Here is an 18,257-nt window from a genome sequence, read left to right on the forward strand (position 1 = left end):
TTTCATGTCCGGCAGATGCTTTTGTTCAAACGAAAACGTGTGACATCTGCAAGTTATGATTTTAGATGCGAGGGTCCAACAGGGCGGTTCATCTCGTGCTTTAAACCTGCCGGCACTATGAGAGCAGCGCGTGTTCTTGACACAAAAGTTGACGTCAACCCCAGAAAAGAGCAGTTTAGGCACAACCTGGTGCATATAGTGCAACATATTGCAAAGACATTGCTGAGACATACAGGGGCATCCAAGGTCCTGGACAACATTTCTGCCTCTCCTTTCTCACTGCATTTATTCCAAAGCCTTGGGTCTGCTTTTACGGGCGTGTTGAAACTCCTCCGCGATGAAATCACACGCTAAAAACGTTAATTTCTGGTAATAATGGTTTATGGCATGAAATGACATGAGACCACTGGCCGAGTACAAAAAATACTGATTTTCATTTTTTTTTTTTTTTTAAAAATCAGGTAATCCTTAAATCATAAACGGCCTGGGTTGTAATGTAAGATAAAGCACAGCGCTCATATTTTGTTTTTATTAATTAATGAGTCAATTTCAACTTATCAAGGTGAAACGGAATGCAGCCAGCAGATGGGATCTCCGAACGCGCCGCTTTATCGCCGCGTACGATCCGGAGGTGGAACGCTTGCGGTTCGGTTATCATTTTACAGCAGAAGGGGTTGCCTGGCAACATCAGCTAATAACAGCAAACCTAAAAAGAGTGAAAATAAACAGAGCTTCTGGCAGTCATTTCAAGGCACCTATAAATAGAAACTCGTTAACCTGCCTACAACGCTTCATTTTACAAAAGCCATTTAGCGTTCTCGAAATAGTCGCTCTTTACGTTGGGGTTTTGCGGCTTCCAGGCTTACGAGCGCTTTTTTATTTCCCCCCGGCCATTTATTACCTTGTTACGCCCTCCCGTTCGGGCCCCGTGCGCCAAGTCATCCTCCACCCACGGTCGTGACCGCGAAACGATCTCGTTTCATCCCCTCCCACCCTGCGCCACCTTTGCGCGTTTGCTTGCGTTACTCGATTTTCTGTCGAGCTCATCCCGCATCGGAACTCGCGACAAGTAGAAGAAGGCAACGCTTACCGAAGCGCTATGAGGTGGAAACAGGCCGCGGAACAGAGGAATTGGAACCCGCGAGGTTGTAGCAGGAGAGAAAAAAAACCGCGGGGACTCCATGGCCCGCGCGCTGCCCGCTGCTCCCGGCCATGGGCTAACATTACAGTCATCGCGCCAACATCTGAGCCCAAACGCCGAGCAGCAACACGAGCAGGTCCATATCACTCCTCGCGCGCCGGGCTGACACTCGCTCGCCAAGCTCCCTCCGAGCCCCCCGTGAACCCCACGCATCCCGGAAGCCCACGTTGCGTGCGGATCTGCACCCGCCGGTACGTCACATGGTGCTAACACTTCGCACGCGACATGTCAACATCTCTCAGAGGACCTCTGCTGAGATGTTCTGCCACGAACAACCCCCAAAAGAAGGGGAAATACTCCTGTACATGGGGCACACCGCGGTGGGCTTCTCTGCTGCTATGGAGGGGCCGCTTTCTGCGCAATTGAGTCGGAGCCCTTCGTGCAACGATACCGCCGCGCTGGGTCTGGGCTTTCGATCCTGCCGAGGAAGTACGTAACCCGGGTTCGAAGCTGAGACGGAGATGCGACTGCACGAAGAGCTGATGTAACACATCTGCCCGGTAGCGCAGGGATGAATCCCGCAGTCGCATGACCTGTAGCCTGGGATCATTTCTTTCGGACGTCTCGCCTACCGCTCCCGAGCGGCACCCTGGTTTGCACCCAGACCCGCTGGACCCTTCTTGGCTCCGCCACCTGCCGGCGCCAAACAGGTGTGAGCGGGCCATCGCGGGCCGTCGCGCCCGGTTTCGATGAAGAGCGGGCCTACGGCCGCGCTCCATTTCAGCATCAATAGGGGCGACAGCTTTTGAGGGAACGAGGGAGGTAAACAACCTTTCAGCGCAGTCCCCTCCACCAACCCCACGGCCTCTGACAAACTCTGACCCCCATAGAGGCACATTCTTGGGATTCACCGTGAGAAGGAAAGCCCCACCCGCACCGTCTCGGCCCCAGCGCGGCACACCGAAGCGGTGCCTCCGGTCAGTTTGCAACCCTTTGCGCAAACCCTGCGGTACCTGCTGCAAGCTGTGTGTAGTAAAGGTAGCCACCAGCCACACGCACGCACGCACGCATACACTGTCTGAACTGCTTGTCCCATACAGGGTTGCAGGGAACCGGAGCCCAACCCAACGGCACAGGGCGCAAGGCCGGAGGGGGAGGGGACGCACCCGGGACGAGACGCCAGTCCATAGAAAGGCACCCCAAGCGGGACTCGAACCCCAGAGCCACCGGAGAGCAGGACCCGGCCCAACCCACTGCACCACCACGCCCCCCCCCCCCAGCTACGCATGCTGAAACACAAAGAAGTGCGGAAGACCCCAAAAACACGTGGATACCTCACTACAGAATAGAGAAGCTTTGGGTCTATGAGGCATGATGTGTTATTATAATATAAAAAATTACTAACAAGTATATACGTTGCTGTCCACACCATGCCTTGCCTCATTCCCTCTGCTTACTGATAATTATTACACAAATTAAAAGTTAACATTAAAAGACAAGCTAGAAGAAATTATAAAAAATTGTGGTAAAAATATAAAATGTCGACGTTACCGTTTTGCATGAAATTAATTTCGGCACTTTAATAAATTTTTGGTGATACGTTTTTTCTCTGGGAGCCTGTTTTATTCCAAGCCATCGGGGTGATTTCACAGAATGAATGAATGAACCCTGTTATGTGGGGGGTATGAATGGCTGCGCAGTGATACCTGCAGCAATACGATGCCACCTTCTCCATAGAGGAAGCGCAATAAATGTGCAGCAAACGCCCCGCATGCGCTGACCCTGTGGGAAGAGTAATACGCGGTGGAGCAAAAACGGCGACGCACCCAGTGACCCCAGTGACCCCAGAAGGCCCGCAGACAAGCCAACGCCGCCGAACACAGCGAGCCCACATGGAATTACCTTCACCTGCGGAGAAAGTCTGCAGCATTTATTCCTTCCGGTGAATGTGCACATCTGATAATCTAACCAAAAGCGCAGAAAAAAAATGTCATTTTAAAACCAGTTATTACAGGAGGCACGGCATTTATATTTCCGTTTATGAAATTCAACGACTTGTTTTTCTTGGTGGTTATCCAGTCGAATTGAATAATTCTTCAACGAATGCTTGCATGCGAATCCCTCTCATACACGGCAGATCCTGCGGCTCATTTCCTCGCGGAGATTTTCTGCGCTGTAGGGTCGGAGGTCACAGACAGGCAATCATTTCGTCGCCTCATCTACATTTGGCCACGCAGCTAACTGCTAAGAGACCCCCCCACCCCCGTGCTGTCATCATGGCAGCTGACACCAGCAGATTCAGCAAATTAATGGGCACGCTAAGCGTGAATGATGACAGCAAGGAGAGACCAGCAGGGGTACAAATTAGGCAAATGTCAGGGACAGCAGGTGATGTAGTGGTTCGAGCTGCTGTCTCAGACTATATGCTACAGATCGGAATCCCACCCGCCGCTCTTGTACCCTCGATCGGGGCACTTATCCCGAACTGCTCCGGAAAAAGATTACCCACATGCATCAATGGGTAAATCACCGTGAGCGGCTTAACGTTATAAGTCACTCCGGAGGACAGCGTCAGCAAAAAAAAAAATAACGACGTGTGGCAAATGTCATGTCATGTGTATGGCAAATATGTAAGATATAAAAATAAATATATACACATACATACATATGTGTAGCTACAGATACATACTGTATGTAGAGAGTCGGATCGTAGAAGCCCTGCGACAGACACTGCCCCAGCCTCACACACACACACACGCACACACACTCATAACCACCGTTACACATGCAACGCACACTTAAAGACAGGCTTAGAACCCCTCTCCTACATGCATATGCCCATCTACGGTGCCTTCAAAGTATTCAGACCCCTCCGCTTTTTCCACACTTTGTGCTGTACATTTACTTCAGTTTGAATAGTTTTTCTGTAAACTGACACGCAGGGCCAGATAACGAGAAAGAGAAAACACGCACACACTGGCTTAAGGTGCTTGCCCCAAGCGGGGTCGCGCCGAGCCAGAGCCCAACCTGGCAGCAGAGGGTGCGGTGGAGACGCACCCAGGACAGGATGCCAGTCCATCACGAGGCACTACAACTGGGACTCGAACCCGGCCAAACCTGCTGCGCCACCGCACCCCCTAAAAGAAAACACACTGGATGTATCTGAGCTCAGTATGGAGTGTTATAGCAAAAGGTTTGAATGCTTAATGAGGAAGTTCGGTTTTTTATTTTTAATTCTAAAAAACGAGTTTCCCCTTTGAGGGGGCGTGGTGGCGCAGTGGGTTGGACCACGGTCTTGCTCTCTGGTGGGTCTGGGGTTCGAGTCCCGCTTGGGGTGCCTTGCGACAGCCTGGCGTCCCGTCCTGGGTGTGTTCCCTCCCCCTCCGGCCTTATGCCCTGTGTTGCCGGGTTAGGCTCCGGTTCCCTGTGACCCCGTATGGGACAAGCAGTTCTGAAAATGTGTGAGTTTCCCCTTTGTCATTTTGTCATCCTGCGAATCACCCGATGATGAAAATAATTTCCATACATTCTGAAATAAGCATACAGGGCCTGATTCTTTCTAAAGGTGCTGTATTTGCACACAAAGCCATAAAGCAGGTTTCACTTACACTCACACTCACACTCACACACACACACGTACTACACAGTGTGCCGGTGCTCCATACTCCTTCCAACAGAAGGGGAAATAATGATGCAGTGGTGTTACCACCATCGTATATGCCCACTTGGCATCTCATGGTCATTAAAAGAGGGAGGACCAGGTCTGGTTGGCTCCCATTTGGTCAAGTGTGCCACACTATGAGGGCTCATTGTTCGCTCTGCCCACTTTCCCTTCCCGTTCCCGCAGTAAAAAGTTCGGCACGCCTTGGTTCCTTCACAACAAAACCAGAACACGGCGGTGACACATTTTCACACTACGCAGAAATCTGAAACAAAAATGTTTGCTTTTCTTTTTTGCCTCCTCGCCCCTCCGCAAGGTCGTCGCACAGCCAGCCGGCAGCCGTCTTTCCCTTCCGTTTTCGGCGTATAGAGAGCGAGCGCCTCTGTCCAGTAGCAGGCGATGATAATTCGGGGCCTTTGCTATGCCTCGCAGAATGACCCGGAGGGCTGTGGACTGACCGGTCAGCGACCCTCTTCATATTCTGTCGCTGCATATCGTCAGCTGCATGTCATGTTTCAAGCCCCTCTGGGCTTTTTTGGGTTTCCAGTCCTTATGTGGTCCACACAAGTAACTCAAGTCTGTCCTCTAGTGGTCTCCTGGTCTTGGTAAAATGGAAGCAACCTCACTCGATAATGGTTGGAAAGGTGGATCGTTGAGTGAAAAGGCCTTCCTGCAGGACACGGGGGAACACCTGGGGGAAGACAGTGTAATCCACAGTGCGCATGGCGATGCTGTAGAGATGAAAAAGTTATCAGAGCTTCTAAAACAACTGTCAAAGTGGAGGAAAAAAGGGGCAAAAACGTAAGAGGGACAGAAAAACAAAAAAACAGAAGTGTCCAAATATGATGTTGGTCAAGGGTTTATTGTCTGTTAATCATACACAAATATCAGGACAAGAGGACTTTAAAAAAATAATAAATTAATTAAAACAAACACCCAGCATAGTGTTGTGTGTTTAAAAAAATTGGAGGAAGAAAAAAAAAAAAAAACTCAACGAGCGATTCGGGAAGTTCTGCTTTTCCGAGATGCTCATGACGTCGCTCGTCCCGATTCATTCGCTTTGGGGGTCGGTTCCTCCATCGGACGACGAGCTCTGCTCGGCCTTTCCTCTCCGCTTGCTGACACCACTGAAGTACTTCTCCCGGAAGGCGTTATGGCCCCGGTATGGTCTGAAGCGGGAGTCTAGGAGGAGGGCCAACTCATCTGAGTCCTGAAAAAGGAGATCCCACAGACAGCTGGTCCACATCAGCTGCCACATACAGAGACGAACGCCGCGCAACACTAGAGAATGCCCAACCTAACCCTGCATTACTGTCTGGAAACTCAGGATGCACAATTACCCACTGCATCACATAACACGAAACAGTGCCCTCCGCTACTCTAGAGAACCCTAGGCATTGCTGCAAAACTGTACCCTACATGGCACTGACAGACTATGTCCTTGATTGTACACCACGTCTTTGTGTTACAAATTCTTGAGTTATGTATTTTCGAAGATGCAAATATTTTTCCTTATACAGTGGATCCTCGGCATACAGACTTAATGGGGACTAAGAGCCGGTTCGTTACTCACAACCTTTCTAAGTTGAATTCGACACGGAGCGGCCTTTTTTCACTCCACTTCGCATTCTGAGTTTTAAGTTGCTTTGGAGAAAAGCCTCTGCTAAATAAATAAATGCAAACGTCAGCAACGTGACAGCTCGACAAGGAGTGGGGCAGCAGCGTAAATTTTTGGATGTGAACAGAGCAGCAGATTTTGTGTCTCTCTCACTGAGCAGCGGGTGGGAATAAGGCTGACAGACAGCAGCTCCCTCTCGAGAGCCTGGATGCCTCGTGCACGTGCCCGTGTGTTCCGAGTCCCCTCAGGTGTGCATAACCCGCCGTAAATGACGAAGCACCACAAAGCAATCCAGCCAGAGCGGGGTGCTAACTTAGGGCAACGGTGACTATTTCAAGTTGCATCAGTCTGCAAATTGGGTGAAGCTTTGCTGTGTGTCTTGAACTGTACGCTAGCTCTATTTATGAGCAAATACATCCTAATCCCTCCCAAAAAGTTTTTTTTAATGGTAAAAAGTTTGTTCCTTGAAAGTTTTTAAGTCAGTGACCCACTGGATTTATTGTTTTTATTTTTATACATATGTATTTTGCAGTAACGAGGACACTAATAGAGTATGAGCGTGAGACCTCATGAGAACTCACTTCCAGTGTTTCCAGTTTATGTCGAGTGCTGGTGATCAATAAAGCGAGGTACGTTGGACATGTTAATGAGTCAACAGTCTCACTTAAATAGGGATTTGTGGAAACATTTTTGTTTTCATTCATTTGGAATTACTCAAACATTACTCAAAGTTAATAAAAATGTTAAAAGTCCTAGAGCATAGTTTTTATTTGCTATAGCTATATCCAAGACTTTTACAGAAAATACCTAGTGAATAAATAATCAGTATAAGGACACTTGGTCAACGTACAAGAGGAAGGCCTGCTATGCGGTGGATCGACAAACTCGCCACAGCCACGGATGCACTTTCAAGTCTTAGCCGGCCGGCGGAAGACCGGGCGCTTTTCAGGACAACTATCCGTAGAGTTGCCACGAGTCGACATCGGCTCGACGGCACCTAACGACATAACGAGACTTTGATCGATTTTCATGCATAATGAGGTCTAGTGGCCAGATGCTGAACAGTTGCCTACATGTTGTTGCAACATTTATGTTTATACACCAAAGACTGTCTCATCAACCTGGTTCCCCGTCTAGGCCTTGGAACAGGATGATCCTGCATGGGATGGGCAGCTGAAGAAAACTGAACTAGTCTTACTATGAAGTTTTAATTCATTATCACTTTATCTGAGGCTTTCGCTGGTTCTTATGTAGTGGTTGGATTTATAAACAAACGGAGATTCAAACAGGCTTCCAGCACCATTTGTGCTCTTCAGCTGAAGGCCCAGTGTTCTACATTGATCTACAGTAACATCACAATTATTTGTTACACCACACTGGCAACCCTGAATCTTGGGGTACCCTACATTATACAACGGGACACTCTTGGTTCTCCAGCTGGGGAAAGTACCCTACAGCAGCTTCCGTCATCGCAAAGTTAATAAAAGAAAAAACAAAGGAGGAAATGATCACGGATGTGAAGAGCATTAACAGCTTCCCTCCTACAGACACGCATCTCAGCGACGGAGAGCTTCCCTGTGGATCATACATGTTCATGCCGAAGTAAACATTTACACTGTGGTTAACAAATGTTGAGCCAAGATCCTGTTTCAGCTGGGATAAGAAAGACATGAACGCCCTGAGCTATTTAAAGTCCTCAATGGAGTCTTGACTATTGATGACAGAGTGCAAACACAAAGGCAATCTGTTATTCTATTTCTCCCCCACCGAGTATAAGATAGACTCATACCAGAGCTGAGATAGGGAGAAACAGAAGTGTTGACTGCGGACATGCCGGATCTATATTTAGCTCAGGGGTCCCCGTTCGGGGAGCTGAGAAGGCCGATGCCAGTCAGCGCAGATAAAACGGCGGACGTGGGCTGTGTGATTCACGCAGCCCTTTATGGGAGCAATTTGGGGTTTAGAAGAGAAGTAGCCGTCAGACCTGCACATGGGCTGTTTTCCACACGATGTGCGATTAAGTCATTAAAGCGCAGTAGAAGAAAGAGGAGGTCGACCGCAGCCAGATGTGGAGGATCTCCGGCACTCCCGTCTCACAGCAAACAGTCATTTCTGCTGCGTTCGCAGGACCGCCGAACCACACGCTCACATGTACGCATGCACGCACACACACCTGTGACAATTTGTCCTCCGCTCACTTTAAGACATGTCGCAGTCTTATCTCTTATACACCACATAGCCAGAGTGTGCCATGCAGAGTGAAACACACACACACACACACACACACACACACACACACACACACATTTTCAGAACCGCTTGTCCCATACGGGGTCGCGGGGAACCGGAGCCAACCCGGTAACACAGGGCGTAAGGCCGGAGGGGGAGGGGACACATCCAGGACGGGACGCCAGTCCATCGCAAGGCACCCCAAGCGGGACTCGAACCCCAGACCCACCGGAAAGCAGGACTGTGATCCAACCCACTGCGCCACCACACCCCCTCAGAGTGAAACAGTCGAGCTGAATAACCTCTGAGGTGCACGTTACAATACATATCGCTCACATGGACATCGAGATTCTGCCGGGGGCGTCCAGCATCCCCGTAAATAATGGCACTGTCTGTATAGTGTTTATTGTACAGGTAGTCCTCGACTTACTGCGGACGTTCTATCAATCTTATTATATTACTTTCCACTCCCCAAGTTTGGTCGTAACAGGTAACGACGACATTTCATCTGCTTTACAATAATATCAGCCGGCACACAGGACACTCAGACCGTGTGTTTATTGGCGACTGCATTTTATTTACAAAAATCTTGTTTTATTTACAGAACATTTAGTCTGTGATTCCATTCAAGTCTTTGTTTAATTTTTTGTTCTTTTTAATGACGAGCGAGAAAAAACATGACTGTTCTGGTGATGCAAAAAATGAAAAGCTAAAGAAGACAGGCGTACAAAATGAAAAGAACAGCGTAGCATGAAAATATAATTATAATATTGTATTGCATTTATATTATTATAACAACATGCCGGTATTATTTTAACATGAATGATCTGTGACATTAGTGAAAAACATAAGCCATTTAAAAAAAAAAGAATATTATATAATGTAACACTTGTGAATGTCAATTGTTTACGTATCTTCATGGTTTATATCACACAGTATAAGGGAGTCTGTGACTTACAATGAAGTGAACCTGAAACAGGGTCATCAGAACGGAACCTCTCGGTAAGTCGAGGACCATCTGTATTTTCTTGCGACTTTTTACTTTGTTGCTTTAAAGTTGTGTAACGTCTGTAATTTGCAAACCACCGGGTCAAATTCCGTGCACATGCAAACATTTAAATAATGCTTACGCTTATTCGTTTGGCAGACGCTTTCCTTCAAAGCGACGTACAACTCGAAAGTAAAGAAAAGCGCATTTCACCAAAAGATGGAAAGATACAGATGCCGACACGCGATTCACAGTCAGGTCATTTTGACCAGTAAAGTGAGAAAACGTGTTTAACAAGTAGTGTCACCTCTTAAATTATTATTTTATGAATGAAAAGAAAATGAAAAGGTATGAAAAACGTGAAATATATTGACATGAAAATATATATATATATATATATAAATACACAGACAGACATACTCAATTCTATACATATGAAATACTGAAAACATATGAAAACAAATTATAAAGTCATCCACACGCAGCCTCCCTTACCTCCACCTCTTTGACCTTCTCCATGGTGATGAGGCGCCGGGACGTGTGACTGGACAGGGTCTGCTCACAGTTGCTCACCAGTCTGAGACAGGGGTGCTGGGGTACAATCTCATCCCGGTACCTAGAGCCATCACACAGCTCCTGAGCACAATCTGTTGACACCGCACACCTTCCCAAGTCCAGCGCGAGACAACAGAGATGTTTCTCCCTACTTGACTGACAGCTGAAAGTGGAGCTTCCTGTGGAACTACTGCTTAGTTTATGGCCAATACAGAAAAGAGATACTGAACTGCTGAAACTTAATACGGTAACATCGAAGCAGGTGATCCGGGCTCAACGACAGTTTAAAAAATGTATAACATCCTAGTTACGTCTCAGCTGCACAGACACAAAAACCTCTGCATAAACTAAAGATAAAGAACCTTCCAAGGTGACAGGAAGTGACTGCTGGTCATTATGAACGTAAAGAACCACACCTGTGTTCAAATGAGAAACCAGATCAAAAAAGGAAGTTTATGGCAAGTGCAGCATCGCCCAACCAGTTCATGAGCAGCCGTAGCTACGGCACGAGTGGCGAGCAGGTGGCGCAGTGATTAAAACCGCTGTCTCGCATCTGAACAAACTAGGTGTGACTCTCACCTCCTGCTGTAGTACCCTTGGTCAAGGTACTCACCCTGAATTAACACAGTAAAAATTAACCAGCTGTATAACTGGATAAATCAGTGTAAGCGGCTCAACAATGGAAGTCATTTTCGGAAAAGGCGTCAGCAAAATAAATACACACGAATGGAATGGACTCCCTCTGTCTCCCAGAACTGCTGAATCCCCTCCAGCATTCAAGAAGGTCTCAGAATTTGAATTACACCTCTGCTGTAGTATCCTCGATGAAGGTACTCACCCTGAATCGATAATTTAAATTACCCGACCATATAAATGGGTGAATCAGTGTCAGGAGGCAAGCACTGTAAGCTGCAAACAACTGCAGCTAAATAAATAAGCCAGTGAATAAGGAAACCTTGCGCAAAGACCAAACATTCGGAAAGCGCAAGCTGATCGGAAACGCAGAACTCCACATGAGAGTAGTACAACGATGAGGCCTAGCACTGAAGGAAGACTAGCTGGAAATGAGGTTTTTAAAAGAGAGCGGCAACGGGTGCTGGGGCACAAGGTAGGAACCGGGGCTCGGAGGACCAGGTAGAGATCAGCAGCTGGAACAAATCTGAGGAGCCCTGGAACGGCAGAGCTGGAGAACGACTCTGCCCTGCGTGCTGCGATGCCATTTGTCTGATGTTTGTTTTACACTTAGCGAGTAGTTCGCTCGCAACGTCTGGCTAAGGGCTGCGACCTCCAAGATAATGTGGTTCGTTTTGCGAACGCGGCAGAGGAAATGAAGCCCCGGCAGCTGGAGAGCCTAAACGTGCTGAAAGGCAGACGGATCTCAAAGCAGGACTCGAACGAACAGACTCGAGAAGCTGCGGTTTTCGTTAAGGGGGGAAAAAGTCACAAGGTGGCCGAACTCTGCCGGTGTGGAAAGCGCCTTAATGAGACGGGGGACGGTGAAGACCTCACCACAGGGGACAACGGAGACCTCATCCAAGAGCCGTTAAAGCCAGAGCTTCACCGCAGCACCGGATTCCTGTGGAAGTCCCCCTCCAGGCCACGCCGCTGTTTGCAAACACAGCGTTGCTACACAGCCCCAAGCGCTCGACTTGCACGGTCAGTCACACGGAGAGAGCGGTCGCTAGGCGGTGGCGCCCCCTGGAGGCAAGCCCGGTCTGACAGCTCACGTTTGGCAGTTTCTGCTGCCGACTTGCGTCCAAGTCCTTCACCCCCAAAGGCACAGGCCCCAGGGAAACACGGCCATGTGAAATCGACGCTTACTTTCCGGATTAACTTTGCCAACGCTCACAATTCTTTAAGACCTAGACACGAGAAACTTCCGCTCCTTTAAACATGGGCGTAACGAAATTTCAACGTACCATCTGTGACTCGGTAAAATGAGAGGACTGGTCAGGAGTGCGAGTTCGTTTGCAAAGCATTTTATATAGACATGAGCAAGGGAAAGAAGTCCAACCCAAGTTATTACCGTGACATGGTCATGCATTTCTGCCAGTTCATCAAATCCACCGCAGGTACGATGTATCGCAGATAGAAGACAGAGAGCCTTTGACAAATGTCCCCTGGTTCACAAAAAACACTCTCAAATACAAACACTCAGTCATTCTCTCTCCGGCTCTCACAAGGGTCACATGCAGAGCACGGAAAAAAAAGAATTTAGAATGCCGGTGCACGCCCACTTCAAACCTAGATGTGACACCATCTTGTCAGCACCTCATTTCATCTCCGTAGGCCAGTACCGGCGGTCCGATACCACCCCGCCTCATCTGCGTGGCGCAAAGTAGTGGATCTGTCAGAGATGAGATCTTATCTGTGACACTCAGATAAGTCAGGTCTAGCGACTGTCATCAGAGACACGCCTGACTGAGATCGGGGACACCCGATACCCCTTAGCGACGACCTGCTGCCCCCCAGGAGATCTTCAAACCCCACCTGCCCTGGCCTTCACAGTGTGGGGAGCTACACTCCTAGGGGTACAGCATAAGCAGAGCAAAGGAACCAAGCTTTGTGTGTATAACACCTGGTATATAATCCTTGTAATGCTGACAAGCTCACAGTTCACTCTTCCCCCCCCAAAGCACTTCCACAGAAACCGAAGGGTCTCCCAGCACCTTTTCCCATGAGTCATACAAGATCCGGGCAACTCGGGAGATCAGAAAGTTTATCTTTTATCATGGGGAAATTCAGCTGGCGGGGCCAGTGTCTCAAAAGGAGGTAATTGCAGGACACGGTGACCTGTAATTATGTTCACAAGGCTGAGGTCTCCATCCGACTGTCATTTTTTCTAGCCTTTAATGTGGAGCAGACAGCGCAGTCTAGACTGGCCAAGCTGGCCTCATCAGCTCACCTGTTTGCCCAGTTCTGCTCATACCTGTGCACAGGTGCGTAGAAAAAGGGTGCTATAACCTCAGATGTTCATGAAGACTACAAAGAACTGCAAGGCTGCCACACAGTGGACGACTGCAGAATGTCACCTCCTGTAATTCATTTGTCAGCCGACATCTTCATCTGAAGCTAGGAACGGAATTGGACCCCCTGTATATTACCTATGCAATGAATAAATCAAAGAGGGAGAAGGAGACCAACAGGCCTCAAAAAAGACTTGCGGGTGTGCGGTACACAACGATTTGAGTTACAGACTTCCAACATACACCACACCCATATCGATGTGAGCATCACACTGACCTTCAAGAGAAAAATATACTCACTCTGGTCTGTAGACTGGCAGCCAGTACACGAGTCTGCCGCCCATCACCAGATAGTGGGCTGCAAAACGTAGCAGGTCGGTGAATATGTCACTCAGCTGGTACACCATGGAGACAGGAACGTGACTCTCTCCAGAGCTAAATCAGCAAAACACCAAAGAAACAGACTCATTCGGCAAAACAGAGCAGGTTCGCACTTGCGTTTCAGTTTGGACATGACCTACATTGCCAGACACGTTACGTATCGCTGTTTTCACATGTCAAACCATAAGATGTGAAATTAATGTTCAATTTTCTGGGTAAGCTTCTGCTGAGAGAAGACAGTAATGACTAAACTGAGACAGCATAGGAAGATGCTGGCCACTGAGCGCAACACAGAGGGGCACACCCACAGGTCTTCGGGAGGCTTGCCGATTTCCTTCTGGGAGCCTGTTCTCCTTGTTGATTCACGGATACCGTAGGGAGCTGCATTAGAGAAGAAACCAAAAGGCCATTATGGCAACGAGCCAAATGTCTCTGCTGGCTAATAAACAGGTGAGGACAGAAAACAGCCACAGTGCATGCCAGACAGCGAAAAAGACATAAACAGGACAGTAAAGGTGTCATCAGCATCAACAGCAGCTAGTATAAGCATCAAATGTCAGTGTCAAGTGGCAAGAATGGGACCAAACAATTTCAGTACAAGGACATGGCAATCACCAAAATATGAGCTGATAAATATGTGGGAAGCTAATAATATAAGACAGCGACAGTACGGTCCGTGACGACGGCATCGAATAGGGGCCCCTCCCTCCAGATGGCCTTGGACGAGTCTGACACCAGAACGTCTATATAGAGGTGCTCAGTCCCGTACTGGCGCAGGTTGGCCCGGATATTCTCATCAGGACCGCGCCACTTCTGGTTCTTCCTGCTTGCTTTACCTGGAAACGGGATAACCGCGGTTCAGCTCCTAGAGCGAGAACTGCTGATGCATGAGCAAGAGAGTTAGTATGATTGCTACCTAATGATACTCGTAAAAATCTAAGTACATTACACTTACTTTAACCAGATGTGTAATACATGAAAGCTACATCTGTATACTTTATTCAGACAGCGCTGCTCGAGCCTTTCAGAAAGCGATACCCTGGACAACAGTACTGGGTAGCTGAACAGCCAAAAACAGAATCTGCGATACATACTGTACATTTCAATGGTGACATCTTTTTTGGACCGTACCTATTCCATGAACGATGTTATAATCGATGTCCGTGCCACACACATATGCTCCAAAGTGCGAACACGCAACCAGCAGACTGCCTGGCAAATAGAAACCTTAAGTAAATAGGAGTAAAAAAGGTGTAAACTGTGAATTTCCTCTTCTGGTGCCACGCTAGGCGACGGCCAATTAGTCCTTTTTTTCTTTCCTTTCCTCATCTGCCTGCTCTCCAGTTTTCCTCATTCTAGCTTTCAACTGATTGTGTATCATCTACAATTTGTTACAAGTGCCAGCTCCTGTCATTATGAACGCTACCTGTCGTGGTCAGTTTTCACATCTCACCTGACCCTACGAAGGGGTCGCACACCAGGTCGTGAGCTTTGACACGGGCATGGTTAGCCATTATGAAGGACAGGCCAGCTTCCATGCTGGTGTTGCCAATGAAGTGCCTCTTCTTCACACTATGGGAACGAATCAACTCCCGCTGTCCATCCGCAATCTGAGGGTCAAAGGAGTAGAAGCACTCTTAGCCAAGATGCACTGCAGCACAATCCTGTAAGGACCATCAGGGTCTCTGCCCAAAAGAAAGTCCAATTAGACCCATTATGTGGCTCGTGTGCTCACCCATCGGCCAAAGTACACATGGAGAGGCTCATCGGGGATGTTATTTGGATCAGAGCCATAGTCCTCCAGTAAGAAGAAGATGTGATCTGGGTTCTTCAGACTCACTTTGCCTTGAAAGGGGAGGAACTCCAGTGTCTTGGGATAAAAATTGGGAAAAATTAATACATTTCATAAGGTTCTTAGAAAATCACAAGGTACTAAAAGAGACAACTATCCCATGAGAGCCATATTATATACAGTAGTATTTGTTTCATTATTCAGTTTCTTTATTGACAATGACTGGTTAAATGACCAAGATTGTTTTTTGAAAAATGTAGACATATATTTATAAACCACACTGTACTGATGCCATAAAGTTCCAATATGAAAAAAGCTTTGTGCCAAAATACACCAACTGCCGTTTTATAGGCCGGACACTTTGACACTCGATGCCAGATGTATAGCTTGTCACATTCCCTGGAGTCCACTGGACTGAGAGAGACGCACGAGCTCCACAGAGAGGGATTTAAATTTCAAAATCCAGCCTAGTCCATGCTGGCCAACTGCAACAGACCCCCTGGGGACATGCGAACTGTCAAAATCTCAAAAGAGACTTCCCAACATCATACTTACATCAATCTTCTTTATTCTCTCCTGAAAAACGAGAGTCTTGTTGAAGGTGTACACGTTGATTTTATATGTTGACTCTCGCTGTGTAAAGGGGGCCTGAGAACGATGATTGAAAGGGGAGAAAATTTGTACTTAGCATTTGATGCTTTCTGCATTTACCACGGGGGGCACAAAGCATTCACTCACCATTTTCTCCAGCGGATACTTCCGGAGGGAGGATTGCAACTCGTTGTGTGTCCGTCCCTGACCCCACAGTTCAAATGCTGACCTGTATAGAAAAAAATTCCTTTTAGATTTTAACTGGAGCATAACGCTTTTGGACCACTTCCTGAAAAGCGAGTCAGAACATGCTGTGAGATGGTCTCCATTCTAAAATGTCAATGTAGTACAAAAATCATATCTTACAGCACATAAACAACAAGGCTTTTTCCCTACAGGAAACAATGAAAAACATTAACGTTGAGTTTCACTGATTCTTCCTGGTCTGGCGATAAACTTTGTTACTAACTGGTACCAGAAAAGCATAAATATTTAAAAGACTTTTAAAAACACTTTACATGATTTTACAGTGAAACAGACTTTTATTATTATCCATTTTCTTATCCAGACATTACTGTATTTGCCAAAGTATTTCAGTTAATTTACTGGTGCGAAGATAACTTACTGCTTTTCGGCATTTTTCCGGACACTTTAGGTACATTATCGTAGCGTGGTTAATCAAAGTCCTTTGTGGAATTTCATTTGGGATCAATAATTTTTTTTGTGTGTCTAACAGGAGGCAACAACAAACATCATCTCATTGCTGCAGAAAACAAATACCGTAGTGTACTGTAAACGACACGTCACCAATGCAGTATCTTATTCAACAATTTGAACGAGAAAAGTCAAATGTGAATTAAAAAGATTTTACTAGTTTTTTTTAGGTTTATCTGGAGGTTTAAAAATGCTTCCCTCTGTGGGTCTAGACACATCCGTGCAGTAAAAGTGTCTTATAATGAGAGAAGATCGGCGACAACGAGGGACACGCAGGGATGGCACAGGGAGTAGTCTCACGGCGCCTGGGTGGTGCGAGAGGACATGGGTTCGACCCCCGCTCAGTCTGTGCGGAGTTTGCGTGTTCTTCCCGTGTCTGCAGGGGTTTCCTCCGGGTGCTCTGGTTTCCTCTCACACTCCAAAGACATGCTGGTCAGGTTCCCCCATAGTGTGCGAGTGACACAGAGAGTGTGTTCCACTGATGTATGGATGAGTGACGTTGTGTATCTAACAGTGTAAGTCACCATGCTGGATAAGGTGTGTGGGCTCATAACACTACATAGAGTTCGCTGGAAGTCGCTTTGGAGGAAAGCATCTGCTAAATGAAGAAACTTAAGTGTGTCTGACCCCGAGCAATTAGGGGATCATGTTTTCATTCATCCATTCACTCAAACGATCCGACATGACACAAACTATAACATAAATCATCGTCGTAATTATACATTAATGACATAACGGATAATATCAACTGCAAGAGTGCAAAAAACATGACAGTGAAGGAAACAATCGGCACCGGTCACTGTGCGAAGGGCGGCTTGGTGCCCGCGCGCTCACGGTCGCGCGCTCACGGTCACGCGCTCACACTCACTTGGCGCAGACGGTTCTCTCCATGAGTCCGCGCACATCCTCCTCGGACACGCCGTTCAGGAGCCAGAAGGGAGACTGTATTATTACAGTAATCATGTATAATAATGTGTTATTACATCAATAATAATAACAACAACAAATAATAATAAATAATAAAAATAATTCCAAAGATTTCGGAAAAGGTCGCACGTCAGTCACCTTTTCTTTAAAGTTTTCTTCTGGACAGAACTGTTTGCCCCTGAGCGAAAGCAGCGCTTTGATCTCCTGCAAAAGAGCGGCGATATGTGATATTATATTTCATATTCCGACACAGTCTGTTGAACAGACACACACAGACAGAGTGAACGGTTCCTGGTATGATTGCAGTCGGAGTTCCTATCTGTCTGTGTGTGGTAAAGGATGGCAGTCGCTCGTGTCACTGGGCAGCCACTTTTAATTTAAGTTAAGGGCTCTATGATGTCTATGTGTGTGAACTCGGGACCACCGAATCATCACGTATAATAATCATGCAAAACATACTACTACTAAAGTCAGTCATAACAGGGTGAACGGAAAAAATGTATTTCTTTCTTTATATCTAGAAATAATACTGGAACCAACATTGTGACGAAACGTCTTGAGCATCTCTAACAGAGAGCTTATTTGGAACAGAATTATGACATACCGGCAGCCTAAAATCAATATTATCTTGCGCTAAATGTAGTAAATACTGCTGGCACGCGCGGCCACAGCGGAGCGCCATCTTTGGTGTTCC

General features: G+C 47.1%; 1 protein-coding gene across 1 annotated transcript; it reads right to left on the reverse strand.

The window, feature by feature from the left end:
• Positions 1-4,939: 4,939 nt before the first annotated feature.
• trmt11 (tRNA methyltransferase 11 homolog) lies at positions 4,940-18,245 on the reverse strand. The gene is made up of 13 exons (XM_018756964.2): positions 18,168-18,245; positions 17,702-17,767; positions 17,505-17,578; positions 16,070-16,151; positions 15,887-15,979; positions 15,275-15,409; positions 14,993-15,149; positions 14,671-14,751; positions 14,211-14,375; positions 13,848-13,920; positions 13,459-13,593; positions 10,133-10,253; positions 4,940-6,012 (listed from the first exon to the last, which is right to left on the reverse strand). The coding sequence occupies exons 1-13, from the start codon at positions 18,243-18,245 to the stop codon at positions 5,854-5,856; spliced, it is 1,419 nt and encodes a 472-aa protein (XP_018612480.1). The 3' UTR covers positions 4,940-5,853.
• Positions 18,246-18,257: the final 12 nt, after the last annotated feature.

The sequence above is a fragment of the Scleropages formosus genome, chromosome 8 (assembly GCF_900964775.1).
Source record: "Scleropages formosus chromosome 8, fSclFor1.1, whole genome shotgun sequence".
Taxonomy (NCBI): Eukaryota; Metazoa; Chordata; class Actinopteri; order Osteoglossiformes; family Osteoglossidae; genus Scleropages; species Scleropages formosus.